The sequence below is a fragment of the Pithys albifrons genome, chromosome 8, assembly GCF_047495875.1.
Source record: "Pithys albifrons albifrons isolate INPA30051 chromosome 8, PitAlb_v1, whole genome shotgun sequence".
Lineage (NCBI taxonomy): Eukaryota > Metazoa > Chordata > Aves > Passeriformes > Thamnophilidae > Pithys > Pithys albifrons.
In genome coordinates this window covers 15,012,888-15,032,696 of record NC_092465.1, presented here as the reverse complement: position 1 = coordinate 15,032,696, position 19,809 = coordinate 15,012,888, and the positions used below count along the sequence as shown (strand labels likewise).

Genomic DNA, 19,809 nt, shown 5'->3' with positions numbered 1-19,809 from the left:
GCAGAAAATACCCTATTTTCTAACATATGGGAATGAATTAACACCACAGAAAAAAATAGCCCTAACCCTACCTTTTTAAATGCAGGAGAAAGATGGAATGATTTTTTTGCCAAACTAAGGGGGAAAGAGGAAAAAACTGAACTTCGGCTACATGTATAATGGGTACATTTATCTGATTTGAATTATACAAAATAATAGGTTCTCTCTATTCAAGTCTCATCCCAGACCCACCCCCCTTTTCCAGCCCTAGGGGAGGGAGCGTTAAATAATGGCCTGTGTAAACTGATGCTGATGCAGTAAGAGTTTGGAGAAGTGCTGCTTGTACAAGTTAAAGCAGGCACTGAAGAAAGACCAACCAAATTAAAAGCAGGAGCCAAGTGGACCCTTCTGACATTAAAAGACATGTCTTTCTTCACGAGAGTTTTGACGATGAAATGCAAGCAGACGCTTGAATCTGAGAGGACTCACTTTTACCAAGCGCTTTTGGCCAGCAGCAGGTTTCCCGGGCTGCCCAGGCTGTGCAGCGGAGAGTCCCTGGCGGTGCGGGGCAGCCCGCGGGCAGCGGCGGCGAACAAAGGCGAGGGGCGCGGAGCGGAGCTGCTGGAGCTCCCCCGGCGCCGGCTGGGCAGGGTGAAGAGCCTGCACGAAATGCCCGGACCCAACACCCTCTACAACCTCTACGAGTTCTTTTGGAAGGACGGCTTCGGCCGCATTCATGAAATCCAGGTACAGCTCGCTCGGCTACTTAATGCTTTAATCACGCCAGGATTAGTTAAAACCTTTACTTCTCTACCGCGTCAATCACCGGGTTAGCAGCACCGCAGCTCGGCATCGCCGCGCCGCCCCCCCGCTGCTGAGAGCTGGGATTTAGGGAACCCCCCCATCCCGTTTCCCGCAGCACTGGAGGTTTGGGCAGTTTTGTGTCGCTGGGGATCACACGCTGCTCTGGCTCCCCGCACTGCGGCGCATCTTTGTGCGCGTTGTGAACTGCTGGGGAGACGCCTCAGGCTGAAAGGGAAAAAAAAATCCAATTTTTTCCCTCTGAATAGGGCTGTTTCACAAACTTGCAGAGGGCTAATTTTTGGCGGGCAGGGCTGGGAAGCGTGCTGTCCCCGGGCATCCCGGCCCGCAGCCCCACCGTGCGGTGCGGCTGTGCCGGCACTGGGGGGTGCGAGGGGCAGCCCGGCCCGGCTCGGCGCTGCTCCGCTGCCTCCAGAGACCATTTTGTCTCTGCTGCCCCAGCCTCCCCGCACTCAAACACACTTGGCCCACGCAGGTCCCCGGGCGGGCGGTGGATGCCCCTGGCCCCGCTGCCGTCAGCGCCGGCCGGCCCTCGGCGGGAGGTTCGAAACTTCCCGGGGGGAGACGCCCCGGGGGCCGGGAATGGTGTCTGCGGGCGTTGCCGGCCCCGCCGCCCCCTGCCCGGCCGCCACACTGGCGGGGGAGGGGAGCGGGAGGCGGGAAGCGGGGCCGGATGGGACGGAGCGAGGGCGGGGAGCGGCTCCTGTCACCTGGCGAGGGGCGGTGGGAGGCGAACCAGGGCCGGGAGCGGGGTGAAAAGCGTCCCCCGGTCCGGGCACCTCGGCTGCTGCGGTGTCTGTGCTGGGCTGCGGTGGCACCTGGAGAGGCGCAGTCATTCCTGCGCGGTTATCCCATCCCTGCGCGATTATCCCTGCGCGGTTATCCCATCCCTGCGCAGTCATCCCTGGGAGCTTATCCCGGAGCGGCATTGCGGGAGTTGTGTAGAAGAGGGTCCCTCATTCCTCCGTGCAGCGCCTCGGGGATGCTGGCATGGGCAGCACTCTTACTGTAAGGCTGTCGCTATCCAGAGATGAATTCTTTCGGTTGCTTGGCCAAACATGTGGGTTTCATTCCTAAAAAGGCTCAGTGCATCTCTTGGGGCCCTTTCCCCATGTAGTTCAAGCGATTCTAAAGGAAACACTTGTGTCAAAAGGAGTCAAGCTTGGTTTTCTCCCTTTTGCAGCTGTGGATCTGTAATGCTTTCCACTGGCAGTACAGATCTCTCTGGGAATACCTCAAATGTGGCATTTATTATTTTGCTTTTCTTAGTGACCTTTCCCAGATTGCCAGGAAGAGATTTAGAGTCAGCCCCAAGAGGTTCACTGCCTGAAAATTGCTGAATTTAAGGGGGGAAAAAAAGAGAGAGAGAGAAAGGGAAATAAAAACAGAAAAAGGAAAACAAAGAAAACAACTTTAAATCGTTTGAGAATCAAAACTCGAAGGTTAAGATTTACGAAGGGCCAAAAAACACCAGAGAGGCAGGAAACAGAAAAAAAAAACCAACCCACAGAAATTGCCTGGTTTTCCTCTGCTTTGATGTATTTACCATTTAGACTTTTAAGAAGCAATGTTGGGCTCCTGGGTTTATGCTGTGTTTCATGGAAGCAAAACTAGATTGCTAATAATAATTTGCTCAGCTTGATTGCTCACTAACCAAGACATATGCAGATGAAACTTCAAAACAGCTAAAGCTTTTGTTTCATTCTATTTCTTTTTTTTTTCTACCTCTGTGGTGGTTTGCAGAATCTGAGAGGCACTCACCATGGTCTCATAACACTAAAAAAGATGTCACCATTGGTTTCATGTTCTTTCACTGTCAAAACAGTGAAAATTATTCAAGATACTAAAAGGAATATAAGACAACCTGAGTAGTATATGCTTTCCACTTTCACTAGACAATATCGTATTTTCTTCTTTAATGAATATTATTCACAGAAAGGGAAGTGTGAGGAAGGATAAGGAAAATTTGCAATATAATACTAGTTTTTATTCTGTTTTGAGTTTCAAAAGTCACAAGATGATGCCCTGTTTGCATAGATGCAGAATGCAAGCAGGCATTAACTGGATTAATAACACTCTGTTAAACTTAACAATACAGTGAACATCAGGAATGAATTAATCCGAAACCCTTTGGTAACCAGCACAGCTCCTTAGACGATGTCCTTCGGCACACAGAAATATTTGCGCGCTATATGCAGAAGGGGTGGGGAAGCCAAGCGCTTTTTCACAAAAGAGATTCTGTTCTCAGTAACATGATTCCAGTTAGTCCTGGCCAAAGTAGTAATGCCTACAGCAATTATGACAAAGGGAAAGTATTTTTAATTTGATGGGGTTAGATCTCTTTGTCTTATCAGTGCTATGCAAGTATAAAGAAAGGTGAGGAGGGAGGGATTTGGGTGCTGGCAGTTTTAATTTATGATGTGTGAAAGAATGACTGGTGTCAAAGTGGTATGTGAGGCACTAGAGTGGAGTATTTGTAAGGTCTGGAACAAGGGAAAGAAAAACCTATGTTGTGAAAGAAAATACAAAAGGGAAATCCTGGGCATTTCTTTATACGTGAAGTTGATAGAATGGTGTTCAGTCTATGGAAAGCAAGAGATGTCCAAATACTTTGTCCCTATCTGTTTCTGGTTTAAAACTAGTATTTAATTTATTTGATTGGATAGCTTGACACATTATTTACTGTTGGAGTTTATTGTGCCCTGTAAACCTCACCATCAGTGGAAAAAACAGGCTGCTCCATAAATAGCAAAATTTGTTGAACCTGTTTTTCTGTGACTGGTGGCCTGTATTCCACTCACTCCACTGATTTTTCCTTGCAGTACTCCTCTCCCAACTCATGCTTTCCTTTAAAAATGCATGCTCTCAATTATCTCCAAATTCAGTATCCCAAAAACACTCTAAAGCAAGAGATACTTTGGGTTTTGGAGGTGCTTTTTCATACATTTTTCTGCATGGTGTTTGGTTAGGAGCAGACCAAGCAGAAACAACAGCTGACTTCCTGCTGTAGCATTTTCCTCATCAGGATGACCAATACATGTGTCTCATTTGAATCCAGATGCTGATTTTTCAAAATAGTAATATCAATGTAGGAGACCTGTTAAACCAGATTGATGTTGGCCATTGTGTTCCAAAAGTAGTTAAGAAGTGACTGGCAGAGACCACAGTTGCACAACTCTTGTTTTATTTGGAAACTAGGCAAAAAAGAGTTACATTTTTTTTATAAGCACTTGATACCATATTCTGAAGTGATTGATGTATTTTAAACTTATTGTTGGCAATTAAGCAATTCATCTCTATAACCAAGATAGAATAAAAAAATATTTCACATAAGTTAATCTTGAGTCAATCACTAGACTTTCACTAGGGTAGCTGGTGTCAAGAATCTTTGGTTTATGATCGGCATAACTGTGTGAGCAGATATCTTTGCCATGTAATGTGTCAAAGATAAACTTTGTTCAGTTTAACTTCTCTTAGTACTTTAACCAGAAATAAAGGCTTTAAAATTTAATTCTGAAGTCTTAATATCTTTTAAACAATTGCTTTGCAGTTTTGGTAGAGTTTTTTCTCCTCCGAAATGATTATGTATGTCAACTCCAAGTAATACATAATATAATGTTTTCCTATTCTCTTTATTAACTGCCCGTTGCTTGAATCATGATTTGTGGATCAAGTGCAATAAATTTCACTGCAGGAATAAGACCTCACCTTTTCCTTTCTTTTGCAGAATTAACATATGTCTTTCTCTAATTAACTGCTGACAAAGCTCAAAATGTACTTTTTCACTGGGCTGTTGTGCTGCCATTGTTCTTGATTGTGTAGGGGTTTTTTATAAGCAACAAAAAGACAGAGTAAATATTTATTTACAAAAGACATTAATTTAACCCTATGTGCCCTCCATGTTTTTCATTTTTGCAGACATTCTTTCTAACCTGTTTGATCTGAAGGGAAGTGTTTTCAAGTGCCTCAAGTCTTTTCATCTGCTCAGTATTTGGTTTCACTCATGCTTTGTGCCTTAGAGCTTCAGGTCTTTTCAGTCAGAGGTCCCGAACAGTGTGACCTCTCTGTTTTCCTTGTGAATATTTCACAGCAGTGCTTAGATACTTTCGTCTGACACTTCAAACTGTTCTTGACTGAAAGGCTGAGGATCAAATTCCAGTTGTGATAGATTGATTCACTGTGTGGCAAATTGTCGGTTTCTTTTTGTGATAGTTTTCTTTAGTAATACTTGACTTCTGTTTCTCTTTGTTGGTGATATTGTAGCAAAAACACACTCAGGAATATGGAAAGATCTTCAAGTCTCACTTTGGTCCCCAGTTTGTTGTGTCCATTGCAGATCGAGACATGGTTGCTCAAGTCCTCCGAGCAGAAGGTAGAGCACCACAAAGGGCTAACATGGAATCCTGGCAGGAGTACAGGGATTTGCGAGGGAGAGCCACAGGACTTATTTCTGCGTAAGTATTGTTTCTCCTTCATTTTCTTTGTTTTCTTGTAAAAGTTTGCTCATTTTCTCAAGAACTGTACAGGTCACCTGGGAAATCAGACTTTTCTGTGTGTGGAAAATTGTGTGGTTAGTGGGGGAAAGAGGGTAGGAATTTGTGGTGCATGCTGTGAATTTGTCTGTTCTGCTGTAACATTTCAAAGGGATAGTAATGATGCATAGTTTGAATGTGCAGGGAGCTACCTTGCATAAGGCTTTCTTTGGGAATGTGTATCAAATAGAGTTGTCTGAACTGACTCACGTACCTGCAAGCAGTTTTGCAGAATGGGGCTTACTAACTTTGGCGCTGCACTGTACAAATGTGAGTTTATTGCTTCGGATCCAGACTGTTGCATCTGGCTGGCAGTGTGCTGTGTGGACTTGTTTGTTCAGGTTAGTTTTAGCTTTATTGTTCACCAAAGCATCCCCTCAGTAGACTAATGCAAAGAAGTCACAGTATGGTCAACTCATGCTATAGTGCATCGCCATGCAGATATTTTTGTACACAACTGACTCTAGAAGAGTTATCTGTCTTTAAAGCTTGCATAACCTGGCAGTGCATGTGGGTGTGGTTAATTGCCACTAGGAACTACTCACAGTCCCCACTGACATAGGATGTTTATTTAGAGGAAAACTAATTTCCTGAGTCATGGACAGTCTGTTTCTTTCATAGTAGTAAAAGGCTTTACGTATTGCACTGCAGACTCAAATCCTAAGCTGCAGTTCTGACTCAAGCTAGTATTTCCTTGATACTTGGTGAAATAGTACCTTAAATCAGGAGATAGTCAGAAAACCTGTGTTAAATAGATTAAATTATATTTGCTGGCAAGAAAGTTTCTGTGCCTAGCAGCTGCATTGCTCCAGGTTAAAAAAAAAATAAGGGAAAATATGCAGCAATTTGAAATAAACACATACAAAATAATTGCCTGTTTTCATAAGGAATTGAAAGGTATTCCTGTAATCTAATCAGTGTTCCCAAATACTCTGCTCATACAGAGCATCATGAAGATGCTATAATTCAGATTTTTAGTCTTGAGCACACAGATTTCCAAACATAACTCAGCTGAAGGAGAATCTAGCTGTAGTCTGTTTCGATATAGGTAGGTCTGCACTCTGGTTACTTTGTAGGTTTAGAATTAGGGTAGCCGAAAGTCATGTATCAGAAATGGAATTTATGGTACCAGTTGTCACAAACAGAGGTTGACTTACACCTGTACGTACCTGTTACAACATTGAAATTTAATGAGGATGTGTAATAAATGCAGGGTAAAAATGTGGGAGCATAATACCAAATATACATTATCATCATTTTCATTTTAGTACTTGCTTTCATTTGACATGAAAAATCACAAAGTTTCATTGCAGAGCTCTTACCCAGCTGATTATTGTTAAGGAAAATTGCGTATAGATATTATTAATAATTTCTTCTAGGGAGGGGGAACAATGGCTAAAAATGAGAAGTGTACTGAGGCAAAAAATTCTCAAACCCAAAGATGTGGCTGTTTACTCTGAAGGGGTCAATGAAGTTATCACAGACTTAATTAAAAGAATCCACACCCTCAGAAGGCAAGAGGAGGATGGGGAAACAGTGACCAATGTTAACAACCTTTTCTTCAAGTACTCAATGGAAGGTAAGCCTGGGCTGGGTAACATCTGTAGAGAAAATGGATGTAAAGCAGTGTGTGATGGCTTGTCATTTCAGTCAAATGACTAGTGCTTCACTGTGATTGATCTGAAAAAAGGAAGTTTGATATTCTGCATTCATGTGTCTTCCTAGTTAATGCAGTAGGTAACAGTAGAATTCCTTTGTAGAGTCCAAAGAAGTGATTGCTTGTATTAAGGAACAGTTTCCATAGAAATGCTGGTGTATAGGTAAAATGGTCAATCAACAAGTTGAACAGTTTCAGTACCCCATATTTTCTGTATTCATTTCTCAAGAATAAGGCTATTGATCTTCCAACAAAGTGACTTCTAAGAAGTGTTAATTTCACAAACACAGCAACTGAATTCCAACTGGGGAATCCCCATGTATTCTATCTATATTCAGTTCATAACTTAGTGTGGGAAAAGATACTGCTTTCCCCTGCCTACATGTGCCAAGTGTGGGATTGTTATGCTTGCCTTAAAATTGTCTCCCACTGGCTACTATTACTGAGAGAATGCTAAATGAAACTCTGGCCTGAGCCAGAAGGGCATTTCCTGTGTTCTTACAGAAATCTAGTGGTGATTCATATTTCATCCATTTCTTGAACTGACAGCATACAACCTGATCTTGTTATATGTAACGTCTTTAAAAAATTGGTACCCTTTTCTGACAGGCAGCTGAATAATTTGGGTTTTGAAGAATTTCCAAATTGCTTACTTATGAAGATTCTGTATCAGATTGCTGGCTGCTTGTTTGGTCTGTTTCACATTAGTAGTGTCTAAAAATGGCATTAAAATAAGAGTTACCAATTTTATGGAATTTTAAACTCTAAGCTTACAGATTCATTTTAACTGATGGGCTAGTTTAAATTCTTCACATTCTTTTACCTTTTCATTTATAACTTTTGCCTGGTACGTACTTATTTCCTATATGAATTGCAGTTCTAATTAGCTTACACTGTAAATTTGTTCAGGGAACCAGTGCATAAGATTTCTTTGCAAGAACCATGCAAACACTAAAAGGCTGTATAAGAATTAGCAGTTTCTGAAAGAGGCACGAGAAATAAAAGGCACAGAAAAATACCTTCACAGGAAGGAAAATTAGGGAAGGAAGAATGAATTGACAATAACCAAATTTTAAAATTATTTTTATCAATAAAGAAAAAATACAAAGCAAAGAACAGGGAAAAAGGAAAATCTCTTAAAACATGGATAGTTTGATAAAAGCAAGATCAAGGTTAAATATCATTATCCATTGTACCTCTTTTCAATAGGAAAAACAGAGAAAAAAGACTAGAGTGTTAATTGATGAGTTATTCTAATTATCTACTTAAGTTATAATATTTCTTGGAAATATGTGAACCAACTATTAACTAATGAATTTTAAAGCATAAAACTTATTTTAAAACATTTCATTTGATGGAAATGGCTTTGAGAAATTATCTAATTGCATTTTTAAATTACTTTTAGAAAACTTACTTAATAAGAATATTTTGATAAGAATACTTTTTAAATCATACTATATGGTATTTTAATAAATAAACTGGGCAATATGATCTAGATTTCACAAGTTGGGAGGAAAAATTGCTAGAAACCTGTGTTCAGGAAGTAATTGAAAGTGGTTTGCTGTCAAACTGAGAGTACATTTTGGCTAGCTCCAGTGGGGCAGTTTCTGTCTGAGTTCTGTCTGGTATTTAATAGTTTGGGTGTGTTTACAAAAACTTTGCTGAGAGACTGTAGGGACACTAATGGACGGGTAAGGATTAACTTGATAAATGGAAGAAATGATCCAGAGTTCACAATAATAATAAATTATTAAAAATATATATAAAGTACTGCTTTTTCGTGTAGGGGTGGGAGATGGTATTTCTAGTGGGGGTGCTTGCAGTGCTGCAGAAAAACATCTGAGGAAATTACAGCAAGTCAGAACAAGAGATAGTCAACAGTGTCACTTGCAGCAGTTTCACACTCTTGCTGTTGTCCACGGCCAGGTGGAGTACACTGTGTGCAGTAAGAGCACTGTCTGGAGTCCAAGTTCTTTATGCATTTATGCATACTCAGTATTCATTTACCGCCAGATACAGCCACTGGTAGAAACTCTGGTGGTGTCACCAGTTATCAGAAATGTCTTTGGTCTTGCATGTCCCTGCGGGTTCAGAGGCCAACATGGGATTTCTAGTGCAATGCAAAGCACAGTAAACATGCTGGGGGACTGCGCAACTTCTGGTGGAATTCCTGGCTATCCTCTCATGCTGAGCATTATTGACATAGCAACTACTGTCTGCTACAATGTCTAGCTGGGATTGTTTACTGTCTTTTGAATTTCTGTTTTATCTGTTCCTCAACTGTAGTAATAATAACTAATTTTTTGTAAGGTGGTTCCACTATGCTAGTATCTTAATTCCTTAAATTATTAACATGTATTTATGCATATGTATAGCAAATTCTTTGATTTTGTATGTGCAGGTGTGGCAACCATTCTGTATGAATGCCGTTTGGGCTGCCTGGAAAACAACATCCCACAGCAGACTGTTGAATACATTGAGGCTCTGGAGTTGATGTTTAGTATGTTTAAGACCACTATGTATGCTGGTGCTATACCCAAATGGCTTCGTCCACTTATTCCAAAACCCTGGAGAGAGTTCTGCAGATCCTGGGATGGACTCTTCAAATTTAGTAAGATTTAGTAGTTGAAAAGTTCAACTGTATTTCTGCAGGTTCTGTGTGTATTTGAATGGCACAAGATGCATTTCTCTTTCTAAAGTTGTGAGAAGACATTGTGGCAGAAGTAAGTTTCACATCAAAGAGAGAGTGTCCAGGGAACCATTTAAAAAATCATTCTATTGAAAAGGACTTTACCAGTACACTTCAAATACTTCCCTATTTTATACTGCTATTTCTTTATTTGACTTTATCTGTTTCAGCACCCCGTCATTGCTCCAGGTCCAAGTTCTTTGCCAAGGTTTTATCTTAAGCCACTCCAATTTTAATGAGGGTTGTTTCGTTGACTTCAGCAAAATTTTAATTAGGCACTCTGAAGAATAATCACCACTAAAACTGACTGGAAAGTTAAAAAATTAGGCTCTACCAATGACATAAACTCTTTGTGAAGTTTATTTATATACATACAAGCATGTAAGTTGACATGGAAGTACACTGCTGTACTACAATATGGGGGTGTGGTGGTGTGGTGGTGTTGTAAATAAAACATTCCAGGCTACTTTATGAATCAGCTTTCATATAAGTAAGAGGAAAGAGTTGTCTTTGTGATTTTTTTTTTAATATTCCAGAGTGTTAAGAAACGCTGAATCTTTTTTCCCTGTTTAATGTTAGAAAGCTGGATGCATTTTCATTTTTTTGTAGTCTTATTCTGCACAGCATCAACTTTCTGAGGAATTTTCCTCTTTTTAAAATCCTATTTTGGCTGAAGATGCTGTTTGTAGTTACTAAAGTATAAATAGGACTGTAAGTGAAATTGCTCAATTTGGGTGAAATTGCTCAACATGTAATTCACTGAAGTTTTTCAATTTTTGTTATTATTTAATGCTCTTCATTGTCTTCAGAGTAATTAAGTTGTATGGCTTCAACCTTCTGGTTGTTGCTAACATCGTGTAGCAGCCTCTGCCTGCTGAGTTGCAGCAGGCTCTGCAGAGTTCACCACTTCTTGCAGAGTCATCAGAAAACAAACCAGGTGGGCATAAAAACTTGACCTTGAGCTTCCTTTGCTCCCTGTCAGAAACTGGTCTCTTCTGTTTTTATTTTGTGCCCCGCATTCCTGTGCTGTGAGCTACCAAGGTTGCTGTCAGCTCAGTCTTTCCTTACCATGAGTACCCAGGGACCACCATCACTCTGTTATCTTTTTCTCAAGAAAGTAGACTATTTTTTTTTTTTTGCTTCTGGCTGTGGGAGAAATGTCATTGAATGGAACCAGCAGAAAAATGAAAATGGATGCTTAACAATTTTTTTGAATCCCAAAGGTCAAATCCATGTTGACAACAAATTGAAGGCTATTCAGTCTCAGCTGGACCAAGGAGAAGTGGTGAATGGTGGGCTACTTACATACCTCCTAGTGAGTAAGGAACTTACTTTGGAAGAGATCTATGCCAATATGACTGAAATGCTTCTGGCAGGAGTGGACACAGTAAGCTTGTGATAATTTTTCTTATGTACAGTTTTTGTAAACCAATATCATTTGGAACTATCTTTGGGGGTTACATTGTTTATAGGGTCACAATTTTAACACATTTAAGTCATGATGCCTTGAAAGTGATACAAAATACTTACTGCACTTTGCAATCTCTCTCTTGTAATGAAGTCATGTTCTCTTCTAGCTTTGTTTTACTGGAACCCATCACTTGAGAGTCTGTTCCACAGTTTATTAAACATACAAAATAGTAAATTGTCTTTACATTCAGCTTGAATTTTGCGCATTTTCTTTTAATTCATAACAGTTTGGTATTTCTGATTCTTAAGGTAGACCACAACAGGTCTGCTGAAAGGGCTGCTGAAAGTTAGTGTGAAAAAAAGTTGATCAAGAAACTCATATGTAGAATATGGCAAAGGATTTTCACATATGGCTTATAAAATCATCTGGGACACACATTGTGGATCAGATATCTGGTTTCTGCTGGAGTCCATTAGGGGGGAGTTGTTAGGCCAGCACTGGTGTGGGTAAGGTGTAAGTTCATTCAACCCCTGCTTGCGCTGGCAACATAGAGCCAGGCTGAGGCCAAGAGCTGTGGTAAGGGACTCAGGATTAATGGGGCTGGTATATCAAATATGGGGACACCTGAGGAAATATTTTAACTCTCCCTCCATCTTTATTCTCCTGATTTGTCATATAGACCATTTGAAGAAACATTAAGGTCATATATGCATCTTCCCTTCCTCTCATTCCTATCGTATGAGATCAGTGTGGCTTAGAATTGACTGCAGTGTGCAATCAGAATAAGGAATCAAAAAACTGAGTTATTTTATATACAATATATACAGAATTATTTAGAATATCAGTGAACATTGTTATTGTAAAAGACTGTAACTGATCAATTTTCTAAAGGAAATTATATTAATTTGATAAAGAAAGTGTTATGTAGGACTGTGTTTAATTGTCTTACAGAAGAAAAGACTAAAATAAGTAAAAAAGTAAAATAGCCTTAAAGAAACCAAACCTAGATAATTGAATTCAGATTTTTTTGATTTAAGAAAGTTTGTAAGGTTTCTACAGAAAGCAAAAAACTCTAACAGTAATCACTTTTGAATTCCAAAATAAGGAGCATATGTAAAACTTCTTTATATGCTGAATATTATTCCATTGGTGAAATATCCCAAGGGCTTATGAGTTTGCAGAACATTTTAATGTTTGGTTCTTAAGTAAAGTGCACTTATTCATCCCATTCATTTTCTGATCTTTCATTAATTTTGCAATTTTAGTGTGTGACGGAGTTTTCATTAAACTAAAAGGACAATGTTCAAGTTCTTGCCAACGAGAATTTCTTTTTCCTTTTGACTCAGCTTTTGCAGCTGGCAGCAATCTCTTTGTGAGAGAATGGTACTTCTGATTTCCTCATTTCCAAGTACAAAACAAAAACTGAGGGTATCTTTCTTTCCCCTACTGCTGTCAATTCAGATCTCATTCTATCAAAAAAATTGAAAGAGGTTTAGAGGATTATAGAAGCTTTCAACAAAATTGTAAGGCAGTTTTTGGTTACAAAGCATTTTGGCTGCCCCAGTAATAGTGCTAATTTTTAAGAGGTTATAAAGCAGCTGGGAACCTGGGAAAGAACACTGTTTGTATCAGAGAGGTTCTGTACACAGCTGCCACAAATGCCTCTGAGCAGAATAGAACAGGATTGTGTTTTAGAAGACACAGCCACTCCATATTGTGAGGGAAAAAAGAGAAAAGCTTGAAAGAATGACACTTTTAACATTGTACCCCAGTTTGAACAAAACGTGAAAGGTCACCCTCATGATGAATCTGCATTCTAAATTGATCTTAAACATAAGAAAAAAATAAGATATTTCCAGAAGCTGTATTTTTTTTCACTCATGCACTGTTTAATAACCTTAAGCTTTGCTGTACTATTTGGATGCTATCAAGAGGGACAGGCTTGAAATGAGGGATGATGTAACCCTCATGAATTTCAACAAGGTCAAGTGGACGTTTCTGCACCTGGGCCAGGGAAGTCCCAGTCACAAATGCAGACTGGATTAATCTATTGAGAGCAGCCCTGAAAAAAGGGACTCGGGATGTCTCTGTACAAGAAGCTCAACATGATCTGGCAATGTGCACTCACAGCCCAGAAGCCAACCATGTCCTGGGCTGCAAGAAAGATTTTAAATGCTAAATACATAGTAGTATTCTCTTATCTTATTTCCTGTGAAGTGTTTTTGTTGGAAGAAAGGTGAAACACATATTGAAAACTAACAGTTAACTTAATCCCTTGCTCTTTAGAGTGTTTATGTTTCAAATTGTTTACATATTTGTGTTTGCATTTGGTTTGTCTATTGCTTTTTATATTTCATTGTGAAAATGTCAACATGGATTGCTTTGATGTATGGGGAACTTTTAGATGGAAAAGAGATGAAGCAGGGGATGGTGAGGTCTGACAACATCTCATTGAATCCAGATGTGAATCACTGCCAGGCTCTTTTATAACTTTAAACATATAAAACACATAGTTGAAAACTCATTGTTTTTCTTGGCTTGAGGTTATTTTATATCTCATTTTGTGGCACTTGATGATTGTGGTTTCTTCCTTAGACTTCTTTTACTTTGTCATGGGCGACATACTTGTTGGCAAAGCACCCAGAGGTTCAGCAAAGTGTTTATGAGGAAATAGTCAACAAGCTGGGGAAAAATCAAGTTCCTCTTGCTCACGATGTCCCCAAATTGCCTTTGATTAGAGCTGTGCTGAAAGAAACCTTGCGGTAAGAAGCAGACAACTGTAATAATAAACTGAAAAATTTAATTTCATATTTTTCTAATGGATTTTGGGTCCATGCTATGTATGTAAGTTTATAATTGTTTCATAAACAATAGTTGTTGTTACTGCTGTTTGCTGCTTCTGCTTTTATTTATCATAGCAGTATCATGTCCAGAGATGATTAAGTGATGAATATGATAGATTATATAATGCTTAATCTTTGTAAGTATGGTAGAAGTGGTATCACATATGTAGGACACGTCTGTTAAGCCATGGAATTGAAAGCTTGGGGTTTGCCTTTAGTCTGTGTGGTGAAGTGTAACAACCTCCTCCCCAATACTGGAATTTTGCAGCGCCACTACAATGATTTTAAGCTGCTTGATTTAAACTAAAGGCATGCAACATACTTTTAAAAAATATGTTTATAATAAATGTTCATCATGAGGTGAGGAGGGTAAGAGAATTTTAGAGACGGCATCAACAAGGCTTTTTTAGCTTTATCAATGGTGCTAAAAATGTCTCCAGCTTGTCCAGCTAACCCTAATGCTTGTACATGTGTAAAGCAAATAAATATTTAGACCAAATAGCTCATCCTCCATTTACTAGTAAATAACTTTTCTCATGTAATTATCATATTCTCACAGTGATTCAAGGTCTTGAATCTAGAAGGTGTTCTGTACTTTTGAAAACCTTTTTGCTGTTAATGAATATAGCATTCATACTGTGTATCTGGGAATGTAAATTGGAGTCTAAATGCCTTTTCATTGCATTAGTCATGACTATTGAACTTCTGATGAATATTTCTCTCTAGGTTATATCCAGTATTGCCAGGAAATGGAAGAGTGACCCAAAAAGACTTGATCATTGGAGGATACTTGATACCTAAAGGGGTAGGTTTATTGCAGTCCTCTGTAGAAAGCACAGTTTAATTTTGTGTATGAAATGTGATCTGCAACAATATATATACACTTCACTGATGATTAAAAGATTTCACCAAGCTAGAACATTGAGAGTAAAGTATTTCAATAATATTAATTTTTGATATTTTCCATTTTGGTGCTCACGCACTAATCAAATTTATTATCATGACTTGTTCTTAATATTCTTGAGGGTGGAGTCTATTAAGAACATCTCTGTGTAATGCTATGATTTGATTAAAAAGTATGAATTTTATAATTCTTGCAGTTTTCTAATTCTTCCCTTGTTAATTCTTTTTGGAGAAAGAGTTTAATTTCCTTTTAAAATTATTAATCTTTCTTTTATACTATTCGAAGATTACACAGAGATCAGGGTAGAACTTGTATGGCTCTACTTTAAATGACAGCACTCCTCTGTTAGAGTAACATATTTTTGAAACAGTCAGAATTCTTAATTGGTACTATGATTATTTAAATATTATTTCATACACATCTCCCTCCTACTTTTCTCCCTGGATGTAATTTGAAACATTATGACATCAATTATTGATATTTTTTTCCCCCTGAAGAGTTGTGGGTTTTTTTAATTCCTATTCTCTGTTTTTGGCTTTTCCGTTGTCTCATATCTCTCTTCTCCCTTTTTCTCATACCAGCTTTTTGAAACAATTCCCAATTGTGACTGTTGTTCACATCTGCTTCCCCACTGCATCTTCTCCAATATATTCAGCAACATTCAAAGCAATTTGAAGATTCATTTGACAAGTTGAGAAAGGGATTTGATTTTCTAGATATCCTTTTTGTCTTCTAGAATTACTCAGAGATACTTAATTTTTATCACCTCATATTGCAGAAATTACAGTAATTGCAGATTAATTTTGTTGTGCATATTAAAGTTTGCTAAATATCAATATAATTTATTTCCTCAGACACAGCTTGCACTCTGTCATTATGCTACTTCATACAGTGAAGAAAATTTCTCAATGGCAAATGAGTTCCGCCCGGAGCGCTGGCTGAGGAAAGATAATTTGGACAGAGTAGACAACTTTGGTTCCATCCCCTTTGGATATGGTATTCGAAGTTGTATAGGAAAAAGAATTGCAGAGCTGGAAATTCATCTTGCACTGATTCAGGTTAGAACTATGTGACAGCATTACAAGAAGAAAAATAAATTGGTATGATTTTTTTCTGTGTATACCATTTCTGGGAATCTTACAGTGCTCAAAACCTTTGTTTTGGAGTGTTGTCTAATGCACTTTTACTGCAAAGGCTTAAAAAATTGAAAATAATCATGCCTGAAAGGTAGCATAACCATTAAAAAACATTGCAGAAGAAAAAAAATCTTTATAGTACACATGAGGTAAAACTAAAGGTAAGATTGTTAAGGAAACATGGATTTGGTACAGCAGGTTTTTGTAAGGGAATCAGAAGTCTTTCTTAATGTCTACTAAAATGTTCACCTGCTCAAGTTCAGTGTCTTAGTCAGAAGAATTCAGTACTTACAGAGATGTAAAATTGATTTTATATCCTTGTACTGATCACAGTGTGGCAACAAATAATAGAATTTTTCTATGTTCTGTAGTTTTTTGCCTCTTCTTATTCTTTCTACTAACTTTATTTTAATTTTATATATATACATAATTTATAATAACTAATTAGTACCTATTGATACATCTTGGGTTTGATTGTTTCATATCAAAAAGAAAGTGTTCTCAAAAGCTGCTACATTATTTGTCATTTACTAGATGCACTTTAGCTCAAATAATGAGGTCATACTATGCAATAAAAACTCAAACATTTGAGAAGTATTTATACTTACTTAATGATAAAAATACGTGTACTCATTATCTGTATTCAAAGCAAAGCTTGACTGAATTTGCCTTTGAATTTCCTTAAGTAAACTCCTAGAACAATCTCTGAAACAATTAGCACCTGTCTGTCAGAAGAGGGAGTGAGATGCTCTCAAGGGGCCGGATAAAACAAACATACTTACATCTCTTCGAAAAGGGAGCTCAAGGAAGCAATGGAGAACCTGCTTTTGTTTTCTGGAAAGAAACTAGAACAAAATAGCACACAATCTATTTACAAACTCTGAGATGATATGGAAGTGACTTAAAACTAGAAACACATGCAGCATGGAGGTCATCAAAGACAAATTGTTCCAGAGCAGTCTGATTCCTTTCTTTGCAGTCTGATTTCTTTCTGATCACTTACCTAATGTGAGTGATATAAAGTAAGTCATGTACTCTGACTTCAGTATTTTCACACATCCTATGTGTTCTCTCAATCAAATTAATAAAATTTGTTCCAGATGGAAGTACCTAAAAAATGCATGCACAGCTGGTGAGAAAAAGGAAATAGCTGGAGGCATCAGCTATCAAATATTTGCTGTTGAACTGGAAAAGCATTTAATTAAAATTCTATAAAAGTCTGTCCTGCATTTGACTTAGGTTGGTATTTTCATTAATAGTGTAAATGATGAATTAGAGAACACTTTTAGAGTTTTTATGGGGTACCAAGCTGATGTGAATGAAGATAAAATCAGGGGATGTGAATATAGAATTATGAAAATAGGAAATGTTGCAAAAGCAACACAAGATTGTTCACTAAGGACAGTTGCAAGTTACTGGTCTTGAGAAAAATAAAGGCATAAACTGAGATTAGCTCAGTTGGTTGAAACTTGATTGTAATAATGCCAAGGTCATGGGTTCAATCCCCTACGTGGGCCATTGACTTAAGAGATGGACTCGATGATCCTTGTGGTTCCCTTCCAACTCAGAATACTCTGTGTGATTCTGTGAAATACAAATTTCTGACCAATTGTCTGGGTAATTAGTGCCACAGAAACAGACTGGAGGGATACAGTAAACAATTGGTCAACAATAGTGTTAATTCTGACAAGGCAATGTCATTCTAGGGTATATTAACAGCATTAGCAAGCACGTTGTATATCAGAAACAGTAGCTAAATTGCTCAGTCTTACTAAACACTGATGAATCCTCAGCCAGCTGATAATATGCAACTGACCCTCTGTGCTGCATTTTAAGGACAATTTAGTCAAATTTGTGGAAATTTGGAAGACAAAGAAAATAACAAGAAAGTGGGGGTTGAATAAGAGAAGAACTGGATGAAAATTTCATCAAGCATCTAATGCTGAAAAGGAAGTTAGGTATAGGAAAATAATGCATTTTTCATGCTTTCTAGGAAAAGTATAAGAGAAGATTACTCATTTTATAGGAAAAGTGTTTGTGAGATTTAATATTAGGAAAAGTTGAGGAAGTTGCAGTATTTCCCTCTTGAAAATGTAAAAATAGATAGCTGAGGTACTCTATGATTGTCATGGTTTAACTCCAGTCAGCAGCCACGTGCTCACTCCCACCTGCAGGTTTGGGGAGAGATTTGGAAGTGTGAAACCTGGAAAACTCATGGATTGAGATAAAAACAGGTAAATATTCACTTCCAGTCACTTCTAGTGACTCTGTTTGGGAGAGGTTCTAATATTTGACTCCTTGATTTATGATTATTTCACTTGGTGCACTGGACAGTTTTTATCTCATTTTTGTTTTGTTTACTTCTGCTCAGGAAGAGAAATGTGTCTCATAGGATCGGGACTCTAATTACTTTCTTTTTAATTTCACATATTGATTGATATTAAAGAAAGTGAAATCTGAAACATATAGAGAGGAACCTTGCAAGGTTTGAAAGAGATCTTAGTTTCTTTGATAGCTCAGCCTGTTTAATCTGGTTATGTGGAAGTTCTTTGGAAAGAAGTGGCTCAGTTTTCCCTCAGTCAGAGGAAAAAGATTTTGAACTATAATCTTTATGTTGTAACAATTATTTTTTCTTTCCTGCATGGGAATCATAGCACTTATAGACGCTGCAGAACTGGCAACACAAATTTTGTTTGTGACAATCTGTTATCTCTTTTTCAAGGACTAATCTTCATCGGTAATTTTGCAGCTTTTCTAATGCTTGTCCTGTTTATCTTCACAGTTACTTCAGAATTTTGAGATCAAAATTTCTCCCAAAACTGAACCTGTTCATGCTAAAACCCATGGACTTTTGACTCCTGGAAACTCCATCAATGTGAGATTTTCTGACAGAAAGTGAAACTCAAATGTTTTGGAATCACTTATGCAATTTTCATGGAAACAGACTTGCATCTTATGGATGTTTAAATGTGCTTGTTCTCTTGTTTGTAGGTATTCGGCAAAATGATGAAGTATTATGTTCTGCCTTAGGTTTAGCAGTACATAAGACAAATTACCTCTCCTATAATAGTTAATTACACATATGGAAATATATGCTAAAAAATTCCTTCTTGCACTGGGAATCGTCTTTTACCTGGAAAGACTTTCGGTAGTAACATATGTATTGACAAAACCCTAACAACCCGAAACAACCAAAAGTAAATTCAGATGTGTCAATATCATTCAGTGGTTTTTTTATGCTGCTTTGTCACTGAAGTCAACTACTCAGTGAGTCTATTTGACAGCAATGGGATTACTATATAATATGTGAAAATTAGCTGAATTTCTAAGTTTGTGTTTTCCTGTTTCTTGTACTTCAGTGTTTTTTAAAAGTTTCCACGTAACATTGAAATTATGAGATAATTTTTCTCATCTGTAAAAACATTTACTCAGAATGTATTAAAAAATTAGTACAGTAATATGAAAAGGATAGAAAAAATACAATTTATGTCACTTTGTTTAGATGTGAAATAGAGAACATACACATTGAACCAAACATAATCCCTGTAATATGTTCCTATATAGTTTTTAAAAAATTAAAATCTTAAAAATATAAGTTTAAATGTCACATTGGAGAGTTTGAAGCCAGGCATTGTCCTTCTCACCAAAGCACAAGCCACTTTCACTGTTCTAGCTGATATGCCAAAACCAAATGTAAATAATAAAAATGAAGTAGTTGTTACATTGTTAGCATTTAATTAAAATGCTACTATAAGGTTTCACTGTTCTACTTTACATTTTAACATGCTGAACCCATAGGCAAATACAAAGTTGCCTTCTGTAGGACGGAAATGTGA

General features: G+C 38.0%; 1 protein-coding gene across 1 annotated transcript; it reads left to right on the top strand.

Annotated features, from left to right (window-relative positions):
* The first annotated feature begins 402 nt into the window (after positions 1 to 402).
* On the top strand, positions 403 to 18,917 carry CYP27C1 (cytochrome P450 family 27 subfamily C member 1). The gene is made up of 9 exons (XM_071562370.1): positions 403 to 726; positions 5,065 to 5,255; positions 6,713 to 6,912; positions 9,392 to 9,601; positions 10,903 to 11,066; positions 13,686 to 13,852; positions 14,660 to 14,738; positions 15,692 to 15,895; positions 18,756 to 18,917. The coding sequence occupies exons 1-9, from the start codon at positions 403 to 405 to the stop codon at positions 18,870 to 18,872; spliced, it is 1,656 nt and encodes a 551-aa protein (XP_071418471.1). The 3' UTR covers positions 18,873 to 18,917.
* The last annotated feature ends 892 nt before the right edge of the window (positions 18,918 to 19,809 follow it).

Bases quoted from the DNA above. Each gene is read 5' to 3' on its own strand.
- CYP27C1 (XM_071562370.1), top strand. From the start codon at position 403: ATGTCTTTCTTCACGAGAGTTTTGACGATGAAATGCAAGCAGACGCTT. The intron at 727-5,064 runs GTACAGCTCGCT...GTGATATTGTAG, and splicing joins GCCGCATTCATGAAATCCAG to CAAAAACACACTCAGGAATA. The intron at 14,739-15,691 runs GTAGGTTTATTG...TTATTTCCTCAG, and splicing joins GATACTTGATACCTAAAGGG to ACACAGCTTGCACTCTGTCA.